This window comes from Ranitomeya variabilis, chromosome 4, assembly GCF_051348905.1.
Source record: "Ranitomeya variabilis isolate aRanVar5 chromosome 4, aRanVar5.hap1, whole genome shotgun sequence".
NCBI lineage: Eukaryota > Metazoa > Chordata > Amphibia > Anura > Dendrobatidae > Ranitomeya > Ranitomeya variabilis.
The window spans coordinates 328,477,967-328,498,439 of record NC_135235.1 but is presented as its reverse complement, the minus strand read 5'-3'; the positions used below and the strand labels follow the sequence as shown (position 1 = coordinate 328,498,439).

At 40.3% G+C, this 20,473-nt stretch overlaps 1 protein-coding gene across 7 annotated transcripts in view; it reads right to left on the bottom strand.

Annotated features, from left to right (window-relative positions):
* The window catches only part of NECTIN1 (nectin cell adhesion molecule 1), a 405,552-nt gene that overhangs the window by 334,408 nt on the left and 50,671 nt on the right, over window positions 1–20,473 (bottom strand). Inside the window, exon 2 of one of the 7 annotated variants that reach the window (XM_077250499.1) lies at window positions 10,423–11,095. The exons of 5 other annotated variants lie outside the window; for them this stretch is intronic. In XM_077250499.1, the coding sequence (XP_077106614.1) occupies window positions 10,423–10,495 (73 nt within the window). In that variant the 5' untranslated portion in view covers window positions 10,496–11,095. Of the gene's footprint in view, window positions 1–10,422; window positions 11,096–20,473 lie in introns of those variants that run through there. One more of the 7 variants, XM_077250496.1, reaches the window with a different exon arrangement.

Genomic DNA, 20,473 nt, shown 5'->3' with positions numbered 1-20,473 from the left:
TTGGCATCTCTCCGCCCCAAGACCTTCACGTGAGGGAGCTGGACTGTGGCTCCTGCTATGCGACTATTGTTTGCCACCCAGCATTTCCTCTTCTAACCAGCAGGTGCCGTTTACACTATGGCCGTGAGTCAGAAGTAGTCTCTCCATGAGAATTTATCTATTTCATAGAATTTCTCCAAAATATATATATATATATATATATATATATATATATATATATATATATATATATATATATATATATATATATATATATATATATATATATACACATACACACACACATACATGTGGCTTAAAGGGGACCTTTGATTGGATTTTATGTTTTAAACTGGGCAACACTTCCGATTGATGTTGTTCCACGGATTCTGGAGCAGTTTTTCTTTTTCTTCTGTGCCCCTCTATTCTAAAGTTATGCCCCTCGGTAATAAACATGTAATTTTTCTCCATCAACCGAATGGGTGCATACCACAGAACTCAGTGGGAGTGGCCATGTTTTGATTGGCTAGGAGAAAAAGCAAACGCCCACAGAGAAGTTCTGAGGTATACGCCCAAATCATGGAAAGGAAAATTAGCACCTTTATTTCCAGGGACCATAACTTTGTAACAGAGGGGAACAGAAGAAAACGAAAAACTGTGCCAGAATCAGTGGAGCTGCAGCAATTGGAGGGAAAGCTTGGTTTCAATCAAAAAATTAAAGACATTACTCAATGGGTTATTCTTATAATTATACATGGTTAAAGTATTTGTAAAAACAAACAACTTTGCAATTTACTGATTTAAAAATCCTCTCTGCCCTCAAGAATGTAGGAATTTTTAACCCTATTGTTTAGTCATTGTTACCAAGGTAACCAGTCACCTCTGCCGTCTTTTAGCAGTGGACGATCTCCTAGGAAGAGAGCATAGCACTTGCAAGCTTTATTGAAAAGAACTTGTAAGTGCTGCTCTGAAGCTTGCCAGATCCTTGGATACTGGAAGATTCAGTGCCTCTGCACTTCTATATCACAGCTGCCTCTGCTTGCAGCATAGGAGAGCCCATAATTCGGTCCTGTGGCGAAATTATGCCACTTGTCCAATCTGTCAAGAAAGCAGGAGCTGAAAAAGGGAGTCGGGAAGTGACAACTCATTTAAAGGGAGGCTGTTATTTCTCTTGAGGCTTCTATTTTAGCAAATACTTGTATTCCCTATGAAGAAACATTGTTTCTCACAACTTTACATTCTTCTACTCCTCAATTACTCCTTCTATAAATGTAGGAATAAATTGACAACTGGGCGTTATCATTAACCTTCTCGCAGGATGTGTCCATAGACAGTCAGGCCTAATGAACACTGATTGGACACAGCCAGAGTCTGCAGTGACAACCCACTCCCCAACTGGCAACACTCCCCTGTCCATATAATTACGCGTCTAGTAGAAATAAAAGAGGAACGATACGTCAGAAATGTAAGAAAAGATCCTCCAGAAATGCTACTCAAATATTATTCAGACCGACAGATCAGTTTCATACCACATAGTTCTGTACATTAGGCTCTATGGGTAACATAGTTCTGTACATTAGGTTATATGGGTAACATAGTTCTGTACATTAGGTTATATGGGTAACATAGTTCTGTACATTAGGCTCTATGGGTAACAGTTCTGTACATTAGGCTCTATGGGTAACAGTTCTGTACATTAGGTTATATGGGTAACATAGTTCTGTACATTAGGTTATATGGGTAACATAGTTCTGTACATTAGGTTATATGGGTAACATAGTTCTGTACATTAGGCTCTATGGGTAACATAGTTCTGTACATTAGGTTATATGGGTAACAGTTCTGTACATTAGGTTATATGGGTAACATAGTTCTGTACATTAGGCTCTATGGGTAACATACGGTAGTTCTGTACATTAGGTTATATGGGTAACATAGTTCTGTACATTAGGTTATATGGGTAACAGTTCTGTACATTAGGCTCTATGGGTAACATAGTTCTGTACATTAGGCTATATGGGTAACAGTTCTGTACATTAGGCTCTATAGGTAAGAATTCTGTACATTAGTCTCTATGGGTAACATAGTTCTGTACATTAGGCTCTATGGGTAACATAGTTCTGTACATTAGGCTCTATGGGTAACATAGTTCTGTACATTAGGCTCTATGGGTAACAGTTCTGTACATTAGGCTCTATGGGTAACAGTTCTGTACATTAGGCTCTATAGGTAACATAGTTCTGTACATTAGGCTCTATGGGTAACAGTTCTGTACATTAGGCTCTATAGGTAACATAGTTCTGTACATTAGGCTCTATGGGTAACAGTTCTGTACATTAGGCTCTATGGGTAACATATTTCTGTACATTAGGCTCTATGGGTAACATAGTTCTGTACATTAGTCTCTATGGGTAACATAGTTCTGTACATTAGGCTCTATGGGTAACATAGTTCTGTACATTAGGCTCTATGGGTAACATAGTTCTGTACATTAGGCTCTATGGGTAACATAGTTCTGTACATTAGGCTCTATGGGTAACATAGTTCTGTACATTAAGTTATATGGGTAACATAGTTCTGTACATTAGGCTCTATGGGTAACATAGTTCTGTACATTAGGCTCTATGGGTAACATAGTTCTGTACATTAGGCTCTATGGGTAACATAGTTCTGTACATTAGGCTCTATGAGTAACATAGTTCTGTACATTAGGCTCTATGGGTAACAGTTCTGTACATTAGGCTCTATGGGTAACAGTTCTGTACATTAGGCTCTATAGGTAACATAGTTCTGTACATTAGGCTCTATGGGTAACAGTTCTGTACATTAGGCTCTATAGGTAACATAGTTCTGTACATTAGGCTCTATGGGTAACAGTTCTGTACATTAGGCTCTATGGGTAACATATTTCTGTACATTAGGCTCTATGGGTAACATAGTTCTGTACATTAGTCTCTATGGGTAACATAGTTCTGTACATTAGGCTCTATGGGTAACAGTTCTGTACATTAGGCTCTATGGGTAACATAGTTCTGTACATTAGGCTCTATGGGTAACATATTTCTGTACATTAGGCTCTATGGGTAACATAGTTCTGTACATTAGGCTCTATGGGTAACATAGTTCTGTACATTAGTCTCTATGGGTAACATAGTTCTGTACATTAGTCTCTATGGGTAACATAGTTCTGTACATTAGGCTCTATGGGTAACACAGTTTTGTGCATTAGGCTCTATGGGTAACATATTTCTGTACATTAGGCTCTATGGGTAACATAGTTCTGTACATTAGTCTCTATGGGTAACATAGTTCTGTACATTAGGCTATATGGGTAACATAGTTCTGTACATTAGGCTCTATGGGTAACATAGTTCTGTACATTAGTCTCTATGGGTAACATAGTTCTGTACATTAGGCTCTATGGGTAACATAGTTCTGTACATTAGGCTCTATGGGTAACATAGTTCTGTACATTAGGCTCTATGGGTAACATAGTTCTGTACATTAGGCTCTATGGGTAACCAGAGATTCCGCTTGATTTTAGAAACTAGAGCTGCCAACAGCCACCATGAGAAAATGTGTATAGCAAAGAGAGTAGAATTAACCAGTAGCTAAATTTTTACGGTTGATAATATTTTTATAGTCTAGAAGCAGAAACCTCCCAGACCATGCATAGACTTCTCTGTACACGGCTCGTCCTAGAACCACTGCAGAAATGTGCATGTCTAAACATCCGTCTGCAGCAGGGGCCTGCAACGTCTCCACTCTGAAGAAATTGCTTTAAGTGCACAGATGACTAAGCCTGTCCACATTAAGCACTGTTATTCTGTTCTGTAATTTTTACGGAAAAACATTTCCATTAATGCCCATTTTTATTTTAAAAGTAAAAAAATATATATTTTTTTCTGATTACAAATTGAAGTTGCTGGCTTCAGTTAGCCTCCAGTACATCAGGTTCTAAAGGTTTTGGGAAGTCCACACAGACATTACAGCAAAAAGTAATTATTAATCCTATTGCATTATTTAAATCTATTAGGATCTATTGTGCTGTGTTTTGCTCCATTGAAGGTAATTTATCAGAAAATGACTTCCTGTTTAAAGAGAACCTGCCAGCAGGATTTTGTAAAGTACAGAAATGGCCGTAATGGCGCTGTAATACAGAATAAACTGATGCCTTTGGTGAATAAATCTGCTTTGTGGCTCTTCTATAATCACCATTTGAGGTTTTCTACAGATTAGATTTCGGTGCACAGGGGCCGGACTGTGCCCGAGGTCTTCCCCTCCCTGACTGCGATGCCCCAGCTCCTTTCCTTGCATCATGTCTGTGATTCCCCAGCCCCTATGCCATACTCCGGGCTTTGAATAACAGGTAACTGCTGAGATTTCACAAAGAAGAGGCAAAGAAGACCCCGTGCATAGTCCGGCCCCTGTGCACCGAAATCTAAATAGCAGAAATCTTCAAATGGAGATTAAAGAAGATCCGCAAAGCGAATTTATTCACCAAAGGAATCCATGTAATCAGTATTATATGGCCATTACGGCCTTGTCTTTACTTCACATTACAAAATTGGGCTGACAGGTTCTTTTTAAAGGGATATTCTGAAGTTTGGAAGCTATGAATGGGATCAAAGAGACCTTCCCAATTGGTGAGGTCCTGACTACTGAAACCCCTACTATTCCAATAACCAGGGATCTGAAGAGCCCCATGTTAATGGAGAGGAGGCCAATCATGTGCACTGCTGCCTCATTCACCCTTAATGGAGCACAGACTATTTAGAAAAACTTGTAATTTTCACAGTTATCACTGGGCTTAGTATTAGACCCATACTTTCTGTTGGGTAAATGGTCATGTTTTAATTCATCTACAAATGAGGCTTAAATACACTGGGATTGACAAAGCACTTCTCAACCATCTGCCTCCTTAAAGGGGTATTCCCGTCTACAATATCCTATCCCAATATGTAGTAGGTGTAAAATTAATAATAGCAAATCCTTCCAATTTGAAATGTAGTGTAGTTTCCTGATTCGCTGTCCCTTTCCTCATGTTCAGGCATTGCAGGACCTTAGGTATCCATGGTTACGACCACTAGCACCTAGCTAACTGTCACTATACTAGTGGTCGCAACCATGGATATCTAATTTACTGCAATGACTGCACATGAGGAAAAACAGCGAATAAGAAAACTATACTACATTTCTAATTTAAGGTATTTCCTAATATTATTACATCTAGGATTTTGGAGATGGGAATACCTCTTTAAGTCTATCTAGCTGCTCCATCCTCTGCTTTACTGACAGCTGAGAAGGAAAGTGTCAAGAAAGGTGGAGCTGGGCGAAGAATAGAGCCAGGGAAGCAGAATCTTGGGAAGTGCTTTTGAACATCCAGAGCACTTAAGCCTCATTTTAATATACACTAAAACAGTGACAAGAGATTGTATGAGTAAAGGTGTGGATGGCATTATCTTTCGGAGAGTGACATGACCATATAAACAGTTTGGGAGTGTGTGAGGGGGATTATTTCTGACAGATTCCCTCAAATTTTCTCATCACGATGAAATGTAATGCTGCCTATCAGCTGATCAAATTATGTCCACCTGCCCAGGCCTCAGGCAAACTGCTTAGTTTGGGAGATCCTCATTTACCCTTTGGATGCCACTAAATGGAAAAAGTAGCAGTGCTAACGAACTTTCTAATGAATGTCCATCCTTGTAATATTTTAACCTCTCAATGACATGTGACATACATTTTCATCATTGCCAAGTACTGTATGAAGCTAACTAAGCCTTCCTTACACACGGCAGATGCCTGCTGTGTTACCATGCTGGCGCCTACCTGTGACTACAGCGTACAGTGGCTGAAGTGTACCAAATCAGCATTTAAATAAAGTGATCATGGGAAGGCGATCGGGCTACCACTGTAGCCAGGGTCTACTGAAGACTTCCGGAACCGCTATCTTGGACCTACAGAGAAGCTCCTAGGCAAAAAGCCAGTAAAGAAATATTGCAGTACAGAGTACAAATGATTGAATAATTGAAGGTTCACATCCCCAGGGGGGACTTAAAGTGAGGTCAAAATATAAAAAAACCCAAAAAGATATAAAACTATATAAAAAAGTTTAAAATTACCCACCTTTTACCCATAAAAAATAAAGAAATTAAAAAAAATTCCCCCCTTAAGTTCAGATCTATCAAAACGTAAAATTATTATTTAACCTGTATATTAAATGAGTAAAAGGGGAAAAAAATCAAACAGCTAAAGTTGGCATTTTCTATTTGACACATTTCCCTCAAAAAAACAATAAAAAAGCCAATTAAATTTCATATGTATTACAAAATGGTAAAAATAAAAATGTGCTCAGCAGTGGTGTAACTTGAAACTCATGGGCCCCGATGCAAAAGCTCCAACGGGGCCCCCAAATATTTTAAATCTTTAATAGCAATAGTATTTTTCTATAGGTCAAAGGGACTTTTAGGGCCCCCTAGGCTCCAGGGTCCGGGTGCAATTGCAACCCCTGCATCTGTTGTAGTTACACCCCTGGTGCTCAGGCTTATAAGATGGAGAACCCCAAGCGGCATCCATATGCCCTAATGCTGAGTGTGGAAAGCAGCTGTCTAGAGGAAACAATCATTGCAATATTTGGTTAGTCCACGGAGAACAATAAGACAGCTTGCAATTATATATCATCAGAGGAGCTAGAACTCTAATGGTACTGCTGACAATATTCATTCCCTTTAGTAGCGGCACACGTGACCACCGGCAGCTGCAGGAAGGCTCCGGCTGACACTGTGCTCACTATTAAAGAGCAATGAATACTCACTGCTCACTTCGCACGTCCTGGCGTGCAGAGCAGTGAGTATTCTGGCAGATGCCCTTCATCTTGCAAGCAGCGCATGATGTCCCTGCCATGCGCTGCTTACAAGCATAAAGCAGCTGCTGGCATCAGAACAAGATGCTTCGAGGGATCGCCAGGAAGAGAATTGTAATGTTTTTTGTTTTTTTAATGTTTTCTGATGGGGCCATGAATAACAGGATGGGGCTGGGGGCCAATCATACCAGGATAAGGATGGGGCCATGCATACCAGGACGGGAATGGGGGCCAATCATACCAGGATGCTAAAGAGAAATGAGTATTCATTGCCCTCCACGCCCATGACTGGAGTAAATATTCATTTCTCTTTAGCAGCGGGCACTAATTACCCGCAGCAGCCGGCTCCTGCCTCTGTGACCTCCTGCTCCACCGATACTACTTCCCCCACCTCAGCCGGAGCCAGTACATCCGGACTATAAGACGCACCCCCCCCATTTTCCTCCATATTTTTGGAGCAAAAAAGTGCTTATTATAGTCCAAAAAATATGATATGTGGGGAGAGATGGATTTAACACTTTCAAACAGGATTATCTAGAAATTCAGACTTGGCTTTTCAAAGTATGTATACCAACCTCATCAGGTCTAAGATCTAATTGATAATTAATTCAGTTTGTATTGTAAAATCCGACGACAGATTCACTTGAAGTCATGGTTGGATATAAAGGCCCGGGTAATAATGCTTCTGTTAGGGCAGACCATGAGAATGTAACATGAGAAAGCTTCAAAGTATCTGTGCACTTGGATGAATCTTTAACAAAGTTAGAGATTTTCATATAGTTTCAAAATGTATTCAAGAAAATTTTGATTCTTTAATCTCAATAGATATCTAGTTAGATCAAAGACATGAAACAGTTAATTGAATTGCATGTTATTGAAAAGCATAAATCTAATTGTCTGGCTTAGTCCTTTGTGCTCCCACCCTAGGGCGGGACCGTAAACTTTCCTCAATAGTGTTTAATCTCGCATCTGTTTTGTGTTTTAATGATTGTGATTGATAAATTTGTAACATTAAGTGAACCAAACCTTCACGCAAAACCTGTAGTAAAGCATAGTCTTTCTGCTCCCATCTCACACAAGTTAAAACTGATTTTGGCACAAATGCTCATCTAATTTATCAAGAAACTGATCTGATTCTCAGGGTATTTAACTTGTTATACTCTCCTTTTCAGTGGATAGCACAGCATTCTGCCAGTGCCATGGGTGATGGAACTTTTTTGCTTCACTTCCCAGCATGCATTCCTGTGGTCATTATCCAATGGCTTATCTGCTTCAAACTCAGAGCCAACCTCCCAGTTACATTATGCTTGGATGAATTTGACTGATGGGACAAAAGCAAAGAGAAAAAAACGTACTCCTACTTTATGTAATTGGTTTTGCCCTGCCCTCACTTCCCGTACTTGGTTTTGCCCCACTCCCACTTCCTGCATTTGGGCTTCTCCTACCCCCACTTTCCATAATTGTCCTTTTCCCACTCACACTTCTTGGAATTGGTCTTGCCTTGCTGCCACTTCCTGAAATTGGTCTTTTCCCTCCTACAAATCCTGTAATTGGCCATGCTTCACCTCTACTTCCTGTTATTGGTCTTGTTTTGCCCCACTTCCTGTAACTGGTCTTCACCCAACTTATTGTAATTGGTCTTATCCCACCCATACTTCCTGCAATTGACCTTGCCCCATCCCCATTTCCTGTAATTGGTCTTGTCCCACCCATACGTTCTGTCAATGACCTTGACCTGCCCCACTTCCTGCAATTAGTCTTGCCCCACCCTACTTCCTTTAATTAGTCTTGCCCCACCCCCACTTTCTGCAATTGGTCTTTGTTGTCTTTAATGACAGGCAGATTACATTTGACAACAGGCAGTGGACAGCAAGTTAGACATTTAATGGCACCTTGGAATTTGACAATATAATTTCTTAGATTAGACAACATAATTCTTACATAAGGTGATGACTAAACAACCAGCAAATTGCTTCATCTGTCTACTATGTATTTACCAAATTTGCCCGAAACAAACAAAAAAAATGTTTAGAAGGAACCAGTCACCTGATTCTTGCTTCCCAACCATAGAGAGAAACCATAGCTTGAAGAACCGGCTGGGGTCCACAGGATTAGTTTGCTGGCACCCTTGGCCGGCTGGTCCCCACACTGGGCTGGGTGATTGACAGGCCTCTCCCATGTCTGAACATAGAGAGTGAGACCTGTCAATCACCTGGAGTGAGGTGGGGAGCAGCCGGCAGGGGCGTCACTAGACTAGCCTGTGGAGGAGTCACCGGACGAGTCCTTGTCTCGTCTTCAAACTATGTTTTCTCTGAAACATCAGAACATTTCAGAGTAAAACGTATCAGGCTGCAATTGTGTAATCCAGCTCGAATTCTTTCTGCCCGTGGTTTGCGCGGCATGAAACAACTGGCAGGTTCCCTTTTATGTATTTTATATTTCGGCAAAAAATATTGTTGATGGAGAAATGAAAGAATTCATAACATAAAAACTCAGCATTTTTCCTGTTCGGCTAAAATAAAGCACCTAGACATCTATATACTGATGGAAATCCTAAGAAGAACAGTCCTGGGAGCTTCTGCGGTGTTTACAGATCACATAGAAAATTATTCACACTTTTATTTATGTTTTAAATAGTGTCAAACAAAAGCGGACTGGATAATCCAGTTCTACCTCTGAAGTTAAAACTGACAAGATGGGGGAGGGGTGGGAGAGCAGCGCCAGAAGAAGGTAGAAGTGGGAAGCAGAAGGATACATAGGACACGCCAATGTCCATGTTATTAGAAGGGAACACAGGGAGCAGATTACACACAATACAGGCAGGTTTCTCGTGGGGGCCAGAAGGACCTTCTGCAGGTTCCTACATTAATGCTGCAGGTGCTGGCGTGCAATATACTATAAAGTGAGTGAGTGATATAATAGGTGACCAAGAAAGCACACAATGAGCAGGATGTGAGCAGGTGTTAGGCTGTAGGTGTGTAGCAGCCATCTGCCGAAATGCCTCCTAATTCACAGGAACTGAATGATATTTCCGGCACATAAGTGCATAACACAAGTCAAAACTGGCATTCGTATGTGGTGGTAAAAAAAAAACGCTACCACGTAATTACATTTCTCCATTTATGATTCATTTTCCTGGTAGAAGAAATGGTTTACTTGTATGGTCTGTATATTGCATTACAGGGACCAATGTCACAGGAGCTGTAGGAAAAGAAATGTCTGGGAGATTTGCAACCATAAAAATCCTGACCATTTCTAAATGAAGTTGTAGACCTCTGCCGGCTCACCATCTTCGGGATTTGTAGAATCTGCATTAAATAGGGTGTCCACTATTTCGTTTTCTTTGCGCTTTCATCAGCTGGCCATGTTGTAATACAGGATTGCCATACGGTACATTGTCTCTGCCATCTTGAATATAGGGAAATTGTTAGCAGGCCGGCTTATTTAAATAAGAGAACCTTTAGGATCCCCAAATATACCTGAGCTATGAAATGGTTCCCTAATGGGTCAATTACTGGTACCGTGTAGAACATTGCACATGAAAATGATGTATACTCCATCTCACCAAGAGAGCTCACCTGAGAATCCAGAAGCAACAGCACAGGTCTCGTAGTGGCCATTTATATCAAAAGCTGGCAGCTGAACCCTCATTTGACCAATAGTCACTTCACCATAAACATGCTGCTCAATCTAGGTGTCCTCCATGGAAAAAAAGTGATGTCACTGGGAATCTTGGGATCGCATTTCTGTAATTAAGGTCAAGGTCATGAAGTCCCAGTGATCTTCTCGAATACAACTGAATTTATTTTGTATGCAAAATGTGTATATAAACGTTTTCCCACATGTGATCATTGAGGATATATTATAAACTTCCTATAGAAAATGTCAATCGCCACATGCGGTTATCATTAGTCATAATCAGAAGCTGTGCCGGCAGACTTGGTGGGAGATGTGAACACAATAGCAGTTCTTATACATCACTCCTCAGGGTGTGGGACAGAGCTGTAGACTGGTGCCTTCAGGGAACCAGGAGGCCAGGGAACGCTTGTAAATTCAGGGCAGGGCAGCCAAGCGGGTTATAACATGCTCTGAGAACTACACGTCCACACACACACTGAAACTTGCTGCAATGTGCATTCTTCAAACAGGAAAATAGGATGGTGGTTTGACGATGAGTTGTGTCTTGATCACATCTTGCCGCAGGACAGACATATATTCTTGGAATAAATTTCATTCCCTGCCTTGCTTCAGCTGTTTAAGAGAAGGGCCAAAATGAATACAAAGTTCATTCTCTGTTAAAATATTCAGTCAAGCAGCAGTTAAAAAGTTATTATTAAGGTGGACATACACCTAAGATAGCTATCGGGTGAATTACAACTATTTCTAGTCCCATGCATGCTCGACTCTGCCAGCTATACATGTTCTAAATGGGGAGGGAGGAGTGAGCGACATCTCATCTTCATGAGAACAAAAGGAACGAGCATGGTGAAATCCAAGAGTTCATCTGCCGCCAGAGTTGGCGTCACCTAAGCATAACAATCATCACCAGTCCTCCTGAAATTGGCAGGCTTGGTCGACAATCATTTATTGTGTATAGCTCCACTTGGTTATTCGGTGGAATAAGACAGAATTCTGTACTTATTAAAATATCTGGACTTTACATATTAACTCATTTACATCTGGCTGCTAATGCACCAAGGCCACAATAGACCACCATTTGGATAGGGAAAGACCTGTTGGCGAATATTCAGTTGGCTCACTTTTGATGCACACGTCTGTAAAGCTATATGGTAGCCTATATGCTAGAGGATGGGGATATTTTATGGTGCTAAATTGAAACCATCGATTTTTAATTCTAAAATATCTGTCTTTCAATGATGTTTAAATGGAATAGTAATAATTTTGACATTGTGAGTGATATGTAATACTAAGTCTAACCAATACAATTGACTTTATATTTGAAATTTCTCTTTATTATTGATCTACTCCATAGGAAATATTAGCACATTTCTTTAAGGCCTTGTCCACACATCGGTATATCTGACTGGTATTTGTATGCCAAAAGAAGAATTGTCCCTTGCCAAAACACAGAACTGGAGTGAATCATCAATAATAATTTTTCCATAAGTTCCACTCCTGGTTTTAGCATGCAAATACTGATGCAAAATACTGACCAAATAATGACATATGAAAAAGCCCTAAAAGTAATTCCTTAACGTGGCTGTCCTATACTTGGACAACCCCTTTCTCAATCCCTATGTTTACCTCCATTAAAATAATAACACTTATACTTATCTCGGGTGCCTGCGCTATTCTAGTGGTGTTGGCACTGACTCTCCCGGGGCTCGCATGACATAGTGTTACGTGATCCCTGAGGCCAATCAGCACTGACTTCACTCTCCTCTTCTTCAGAAAAAACAAGACATGTGGCGGGAGTGAGGGCTGCTGCTGGCTTTTCACTTCCTTCAGCTGTCAATTATGTCCATAGGAGAAGAGAGTGAAACCAGAGCTGACTGGCTTAAGGAATCCTGTGACAATGTCACAAAAGCACTGGGAGAGCCAGTGCCGACACCACTGGAACAGCGCCAACACCAGAGGTAAGTAAAGGTGTTATTATTTTAATGGACGCAAACATGGAGATTGAGAAGGGGTTGTCCAAGTAGTGGACACCCCCTTTAATTTATCATCATAAAAGGATTAATTAGTAGGCCGAGAGCTGTATTTGCATCAACTGTGGGGGTGCTAGACAAAAAAAAAATCAACATCTTTCCTTTCATTGCATGCTTTTAACAGGGAATTACGGGATGGTAAAAGTTACATATGAAAAGGTAAAGGCAAGAGAGGTACGCATCATGTCTCTCCTGCACCTCCTACAGAAGCTCGGGTCTTTCAAACCAACCCAACCCATCATTGCAACACTTGACTTCCTAGTTATTGAGTAACAGGTTTCAATGTAGCACTGGATGAATTCTAAGAATATGGATAACACAGATCACTTTGTAAGTATTTCATCAAAACTCTGAAGGACCACCTTTTTGAGAAGACCCAGACAACCAAGTCATTTCTAGGCATAGATGTCTTGTGATGAACACCGTTTTTGATACAATTTTGGGTGTCCGTCCTTAAGAAGATAACCATGGATGCTAGTTATATATTCAACCTCCTGTGTATTACTGATCGAGACAGGGGACACTGAACATTTCAGCTTCTTGTCACATCTCTGAAGCCCAGGAGGCATTGTGGCAGAAGAATTCCCATTTCTTCTCGGATATTCAGGATGCAGTTATGACTGATATGAACTTCGTTCTTTCAGAATATAGGATTATTTGGGGAAAAAAACAACAATGTACTGAGGTTTTGTGTAACTATGTTTGGTAATAAACCTATAAGAAAGAATTTCATGTTTTTTCCGCCCATTAACTAAATCCCAACTGCATCATTTGAAGCCTGAAGGTTTGTTTGTAATTTATGCAAAAGAGGTTTGAGGTTAATTCAGACCGGGACATATTAATGGCAGTGGAGTTTACAGAAGCATAATGCATAATCACTACATTGTTTAAAAACAATACCTAAACACAAAGATCTTGGCAGACGGACACAAAATACTACCCATATAATACCAAGCACACAAATGTATACAATGCAAGGACCAAAAACAGTTTATAGTCAGTAGAATGCCAGGTGATAGGAAGTCTCTTATTGAAAGCAGTAAAAAGCTTGGGAATTGGTTCTAACGCTGTACCCATAAGTAAGGCTGAACTCAGACATGTTTTTTAGGGATAAAACACATTTATTATAGTATATGGATTTATTATTATGGATGAAAGTCAAATGCAACACACTGGTTAATAAAGATCCGTTTTTTCTCATGTGCAAAAATAAACCTGAAGTCTGAATGAGGACCAATAGTCTTAACGCGAACTGACCAGCGGCACTAAATATTTACCGATCAACAGTCGTTTAAAAGCCTGTTTACACAGGCAGACCAAGCTATATGATGCACAGTAAACAATCGGCACTAGATCATTCTGTGCACACATGCTGTCATTTTTATGAGCAGCACAAGCCATGTTGATACAGGACGATGTGCTGCTGAGAACAGCAATTGCTAATCGAGGTTAAAAATCCTTTCACCTGACTATCATACGTTTTGCTCAACTACAAAATCACATTTAGGCTGTAAGATTCTCGTGAAACGAGTGTTCAGAGGAACCTACGTTCACGATAAATTATCAGTGTTAAAATGCTGCATAAAGGGTTAGTCTGAAAGTTACATATATTTTAATCGTAAATGCCTATCTATTTAATGTCATAATCTAGTCTCTTTTCTAATATAGTTCAATAAAAATGTCCCTACTATTCCCTCACTACTCTAACTACTTGATTTTATTTTTTTACGACTTCTTCTCTGATGACGCTTTGAGGTTCCTGGATATTCAATCGAGTTGTCATCAACGGGCAGGGATTAAGGATTAAAATACATTTTAGTTTGGACCACCCTTTTAAGAGATAGCAAGAAAAATAAGGAGAGCGGAGTGGGTGACATCATGTAGGAAGGTTGGCCGGGCCTATAGACCTACAGTGTGCTGGCTCTTCTACTACTGCTTCTTTGAGGACGCTTTGAGATTCCCAGATACTCAAACGAGTCTTCATCAAGGGGCAGGGATTAAGGATTAAAATACATTTTAGTTTTGGCCACCCTTTTAAGAGATAGCAAGAAAAATAAGGAGAGCCGAGTTGGTGACATCATGTAGGAAGGTTGGTCGGGCCTATAAACCAACGGTGCACTGGCTCAGGTAGGTTATAAAAGATACAATGAGTCTCAGGGAGGATCACAAAGGACGCTACTGGCAGAGTAATAAAACTGTAAAAATGAAGTGATGCCGCTCATTTGCCATTTCCCCTCGGAGCGTAGTAGACAGAATGGTCAGCAGACGCTTCAGATTAACCTTTTATAAATCGGACGTATTTCCGAAGCTTCCTTCCAGTGTGCTTTCATTTATGTTTTCGGCACATTTCTTTCCTTGCAAACTCCACAGGAAAGCCGTGTCTTGCACCTGCATTGTTTCTGACTATTCAATTACAGAATTGTCTCCTAAGAATATGGGGCAATTTACTGGAGAAATGGACAGTTGCACGTATGAGGCTCATATCAATATGCCTGAATGCGGAGAGAACTGGGCATTTGTGACTTACCAGAAGAGAAATGATGTCTGAAAAAAGCTTATATTGCGTGTATATGTTTAGACACAGGGACTGAAAAGGAGAAAATGGATGTAGGCAGATTTGCGAGGCTGGATTTACATGCATAGGTTTCACTCCAATTATACGGCCAGCCGGATCATTTCTAGGTTTTGTCACTTTGCTTATGGTCCTGCGTACATGGTCTTTGCAGGTACAGGGACCAGGCAGCAATGAGATGAAATTATTCTGCACCTCCCAATAAAGGGAAAAATGTGCAGGAGCAAATGGAAGGTAACCGCAGTGCGAAAGCAAGTAAACTCCAAGATGCAGCACAAGCCTCCAACGTCTGCAAACACAAAGTATTAGGATCCTTTAGCCCATTCCCACTGCTGCCAATTTGTTTTTCCCCCCCCTCCTTCCAAGAGCCTTAACCCCCTTATTTTTCCTGTTGACGTAATTAGAAAAAAGTTTTGTTTTTTGTCGGAATGAGGCGAACGTTCATTTTTTCCATACAATGCGCTAGAAAAAGGGACAAAAATTACAAATGCAGTGAAAGTATTGCCATTCCGCTATTCGCTTTTTGAGCTTGTTTTTACGGCATTGATTGTGTGGTAAAAATAATAACCCTGTTCTTTACATTACAATTACGGTAACACAAAACATGAAAAGTCTTTCTTTAAACAGTAAAAAAAAAGTAAAATTGAAAATATGTGAAAAATCTGTCGCCATTTTCTGAGACCCATAACCTTTTTATTTTTTTGTCAATATAGATGACCAAGGGTTTGTTTTTATGCACGGTGACCTGGTTTTATCATTAATGCTATTTTGGAGTACTTTTTTGTTTTTATTGTATTTTTTAAGGAGAGAAGACTGCAAAACGGTCGTTGTGGCATTTTGCTTTTTTTTTTTTTGCATTGTGCCATTTACCACATGGGTTAAATAATGTTATATTTTGATACATTGTACTTTTACTAATGCAGCAATAATTGTTGTTTATTTTTTTTCGAGTTTAGACTACGGAAAAAAGGGGTTATTCCAAAGTCCTAATGTAGTGTGGGTCGACTCAATTCAATTATCTCTTGTCTTGTGATGTTAGTAAATTGAGTCACCGCGGCACTGATCTGAACTTGGATAACTGGAGTTAGGTCTGACGTACAAGCTAAAGATCTACACGGAAATTGCGACGAGATACTACAAAGAATACTGTAGCAGTACTGAGCTGTGTGGCAGTGAATCCAGCACAAAAAGCACAACCTGCCCATCTATGTGAATGTTTCTGCCTGGTCTCCCAATGTGTTGAGTGTTCTCATTTCTCCTCTCCCCTTTTCTTTTTATAGAGTTGTAAACTGCTATTTTTCAGTCCATCTTGTTTTGACCAAGACATATTTGAGACGTTTTTTTTTTCCAGAGTGGATTGTGAGTTCAGGTGACAGTGAGGAGGAAAAGTGGCTCATAAGTGGAGTAAGAAGCAGAATTCTCTGACAAGATATATTACAAAGCTTCTTACATTCACTTGTACTTTTACTATTATGCTAATTTGTTAAACAATTATTATTCAAGCCTGCAAACATCTTGGTAGAAGTATGGCCTCTTCCGGAACCCAGTATATGCAATAGAAATTTGCATTTTTTACCAAAGTATAGATCCCATTACTGAACTACACTAACAAGCTAGGATCACATTTAAAAGCCGACATGTAGTGATGTGAATCTTCATGCATGGTCATACGTATACGTGGGTACAAAAATGTACTATAATGGTATGCAATGTATACGCCATAGAAGCAGCACAGGGGTCTCCCATGTCAATGTTAGAAGAATGAGGATTATGGATTCACTTTAGTCCTTGAAGGTCTGAAGAGTCACACGGCTTTAATGCCCAGACATGGGGGCATACCAATATCTGTAACCAGCACCATAACGGCAGGCAGCTTTTTGCTAGCTCTTTATGAACTCCTGAACCGTAAATTGTAGGAAAATCTGTTTTCCCGATACATTTCCAATCTTGACTTTCTCCATGCAGTATATACTGCGGCTGTCATTGTATGCCTCACCAGACCGCTCACAGGGTTTTATAAAAAAAAAAATAAAATAATAATGAAAGTTCTATTTTCAGAATTGTAGCTTTGCCTTAGGCTGTGACTATATATAACAGGAGAAGGATTTTGTAAAATAGTGCGCTTTAGGATCTGGGCTTCAGGAATAAGGATGAATCAAAGGCTGATGATTCTCTGCTTGAAGTAGAAATCATGTCAATGAAATGTTCTGCTCATTGACTGCGGAGCCATGGAGTGGTGCCGCCATTCTCCTGCATGCCATGATCATCAGATTACTAGAAACTAATATGTCATAACTAGAGTTTTGTTTTATCTTATCATTGGCTACCGGAAGGAAAGTATGTTGGTTGATAACCAACTGTGACCGGGCCATGATGTGGTAGATCACCACCCAATCATAGTTTTTAAGGTTAAAGGCAGAATAGAATAGCCATAATTTTAATTTATTTTACATAATTCAATAGTACATTTAAATTAGTAACTGTGTAATATATTATCAGAGAGATCGGCTTCTTTCTCAGCTGGAATTGATCAGCCGTTATCAAACTTCTCAATTCTGAGGTAAAATCTGTATTCAGTGAGGACACTTTACCATCAATGAGAGAGGAGATGGCAGCTGCTGCTGATACAAGGCTATGTAGTATGTAGAGGAGGAAGAGGAGGAGGAGCTCTGTCTCTAGGTCTTCCTCTCAATTACCGTAGATAGAATCTCCTCAGTAGCAGCCACCATCTCTCATCTCAGTAATGGGACAATATGTTGGCATTGAATACAGATTTTACCTCAGAAATTAAAATTTTGACAATGACTGGTCAGTTCTGGTAGTGAAAGAAGCAGAATTCCCTGATAATATATTACACAGTTGCTTACTGTTACGTGTACTATTGATTTAGGAAAAAAAAAAAAACTATAGTTATTCTAAGTCCATCGAGTTCAACCTATACCCTATAACATGTTGATCCAGAGGAAAGCAAAGGCCGCATTGGGGCAAAAACTACTAGTTCCATATTAGGGGAAAAATTCCTTCACAACTCCACATAAAGCAAACAGACTATTTTCCTGGATTAATACCCCATCACATCATCTAATTCACACAACCTGTAACATTATATTTTTCGAGAAAGGCATCCAGGCCCCTCTTGAACATTTGTAGTGAATCAACCATTACAACATCATGTGGCAGAGAGTTACATAATCTCACCGCTCTTACAAAAAAGAACCTGCGTCTGTGATGATGATTACACCTTCTTTCCTCTAGACATAGAGGATGCCCCTTGTTAGTGTCTCAGGCCTAGATCATTAAAAAGATCTCTGTGCTGTCCCCTCATATTTGTACACTGTAATAACATTGCCTCTAAGGCTTCATTTTTCAAAACTAAATAACCCCAAGTTTAAAAACCCATCTTGATAATGCAGTCAACCCATCCCCTTAGTATCCTTGGTCGCTTTTCTCTGCATCTGCACTAGTTCAGCTTTGTCCTTCTAACACACTCAACCCCAAAACTGTACACATCATTCTTTGTATGGCCGCACTGGTGACTTGCCTAGAGGCAAAACTATGTTCCCCTCATGAGCATCTATGCCTCTTTTCATCCATCCCATTATTTTATTAGCCTTAGCAGCAGATGCCTGACACTGATCACTAAAGTTGGCACATGGTATTGATGAGACTGATACTTGATCACCCAGTGGCAGCTACCCCACATTCAGTGGCTTATCTATGTAATACTGTATGTGGATGTGCCAAGTTTTCCAGTGTCAATGATGTTTATTGGAGTTGCTGTCCACTATGACAAATGGATCAAGGTTCTGAATGTAGTTATCAATTTTTATGTATTTTCTTCACTTACATAGTCCCATTAATTCCACAGCACTTTACAGACATCATCATCGCTGTCCCCAATGGGACTCTCAATCTACATTCCCTATTAATATTTCTTTGTAGTATGGGAGGAAACCGGAGAACTCAGAAGAAACCTACGTGAATACGGGGAGAACATACAAACTCCTGATTCATTCTATTTACTCAAGATTCCCAAAAAGCATCTTTGAAATCAAGTTTTCTAAACCAGACAACTCTTTACACAAGGAAAGTATATGGTTGACATGTGATATACTTTATTTCTAAGTAACAACTAGATGTCGGACTGGTTGATGTTAGTAACTCGACCTCTGTGTAGATGAGCCAAATGTAGACAAGAAGAGGTAAAGATTGCCAAGTACCTGGAATATGACCTCACTAAAGGAAACCGCAATATGGATGTGTCCATCATGTTTGCCCAAAATTCTTGACCCCGAAATCGTGTTGTAGGAAGCTGCCCTAGCTTGAATATGTTTCCTTCCATCAAAATACTTCAGATTCTCACGTTACTTAGAGGAGTTTCACAAAATAACCGGATACTTTGCTTTACAGACGTATTTGTGTACTTTTCCTAAGGTGTGACCACTGAATGGGAAAACAAGCAGGTATGTCTGACACTCCATCTCCCCTGTCAGAAATGCGGAGATCCAAGCTGGAACATGTCTACAAGATCCAGTCCTACTGGAGGAGAAGAGAGAGAAAGGAGGAACCACGATGTGTCTGAACCTGCACTATGAAAACTCCAACTGAGAAGAAAGATCTCACGTGTATTCGCTTTGCACACGGCCGGCGGGTTCATCACACAGCTGGCCATATAGTGCTTTCACGTTCGCAGCTTACAGAAGTAGAGAGCGGCTAATATTCACACATATGTAAAGGTTTCTGAAGGTTCCCAGAACTGGAGGTTTAAGATTAAGTGGTGATCATAAGAGCAGGGATTTGACTTGACTTTCAGCCGCTAATCCCACTGAAAAATGCTACAGTGACTACACTGAGGCTAAAATGGCTGTAAACAGAGAACAAGAGTCTGCTTTCAATAGTACAGCAGACGATGGATTTAGATGTTGTGGCCCCGAAATCTAGAACAAGGTACAAACAGCCGTGATGCCCACGGCAAACACCCACATTTCTGAGGTTGGCTTTTCAAGTGAAAGTTAAAAATGAAATCCAGCGCCTAATTGGTTGCCATTGGCAACGCCATCGATTGTTCTCCGCACGTTTATGCAGGTCCCGTCAGTGTTAGGGATATTTGTGGCTGGAATAATCATTTGTAGGAAGAAAGGAAAAGCTGCGCTCGGGCCGACATTACAAACACAGAAACGTTGTGCCAGAGGAAGAGCACCCAAGAAAGAAGCTCAGTCATCCTGGTCTCTGTGTGGATCAATTCAGATGCAAATGGAAACTGCATAACTGATAGGCGTGTCAGTCTGCAGCACAGGAATCTCCATCCCATACACCCCATATCACTGACACTGGCCAGACATATTATGTCCGCAAATCCCCCAATGTATGTGCTGGGATAGCGGCCCG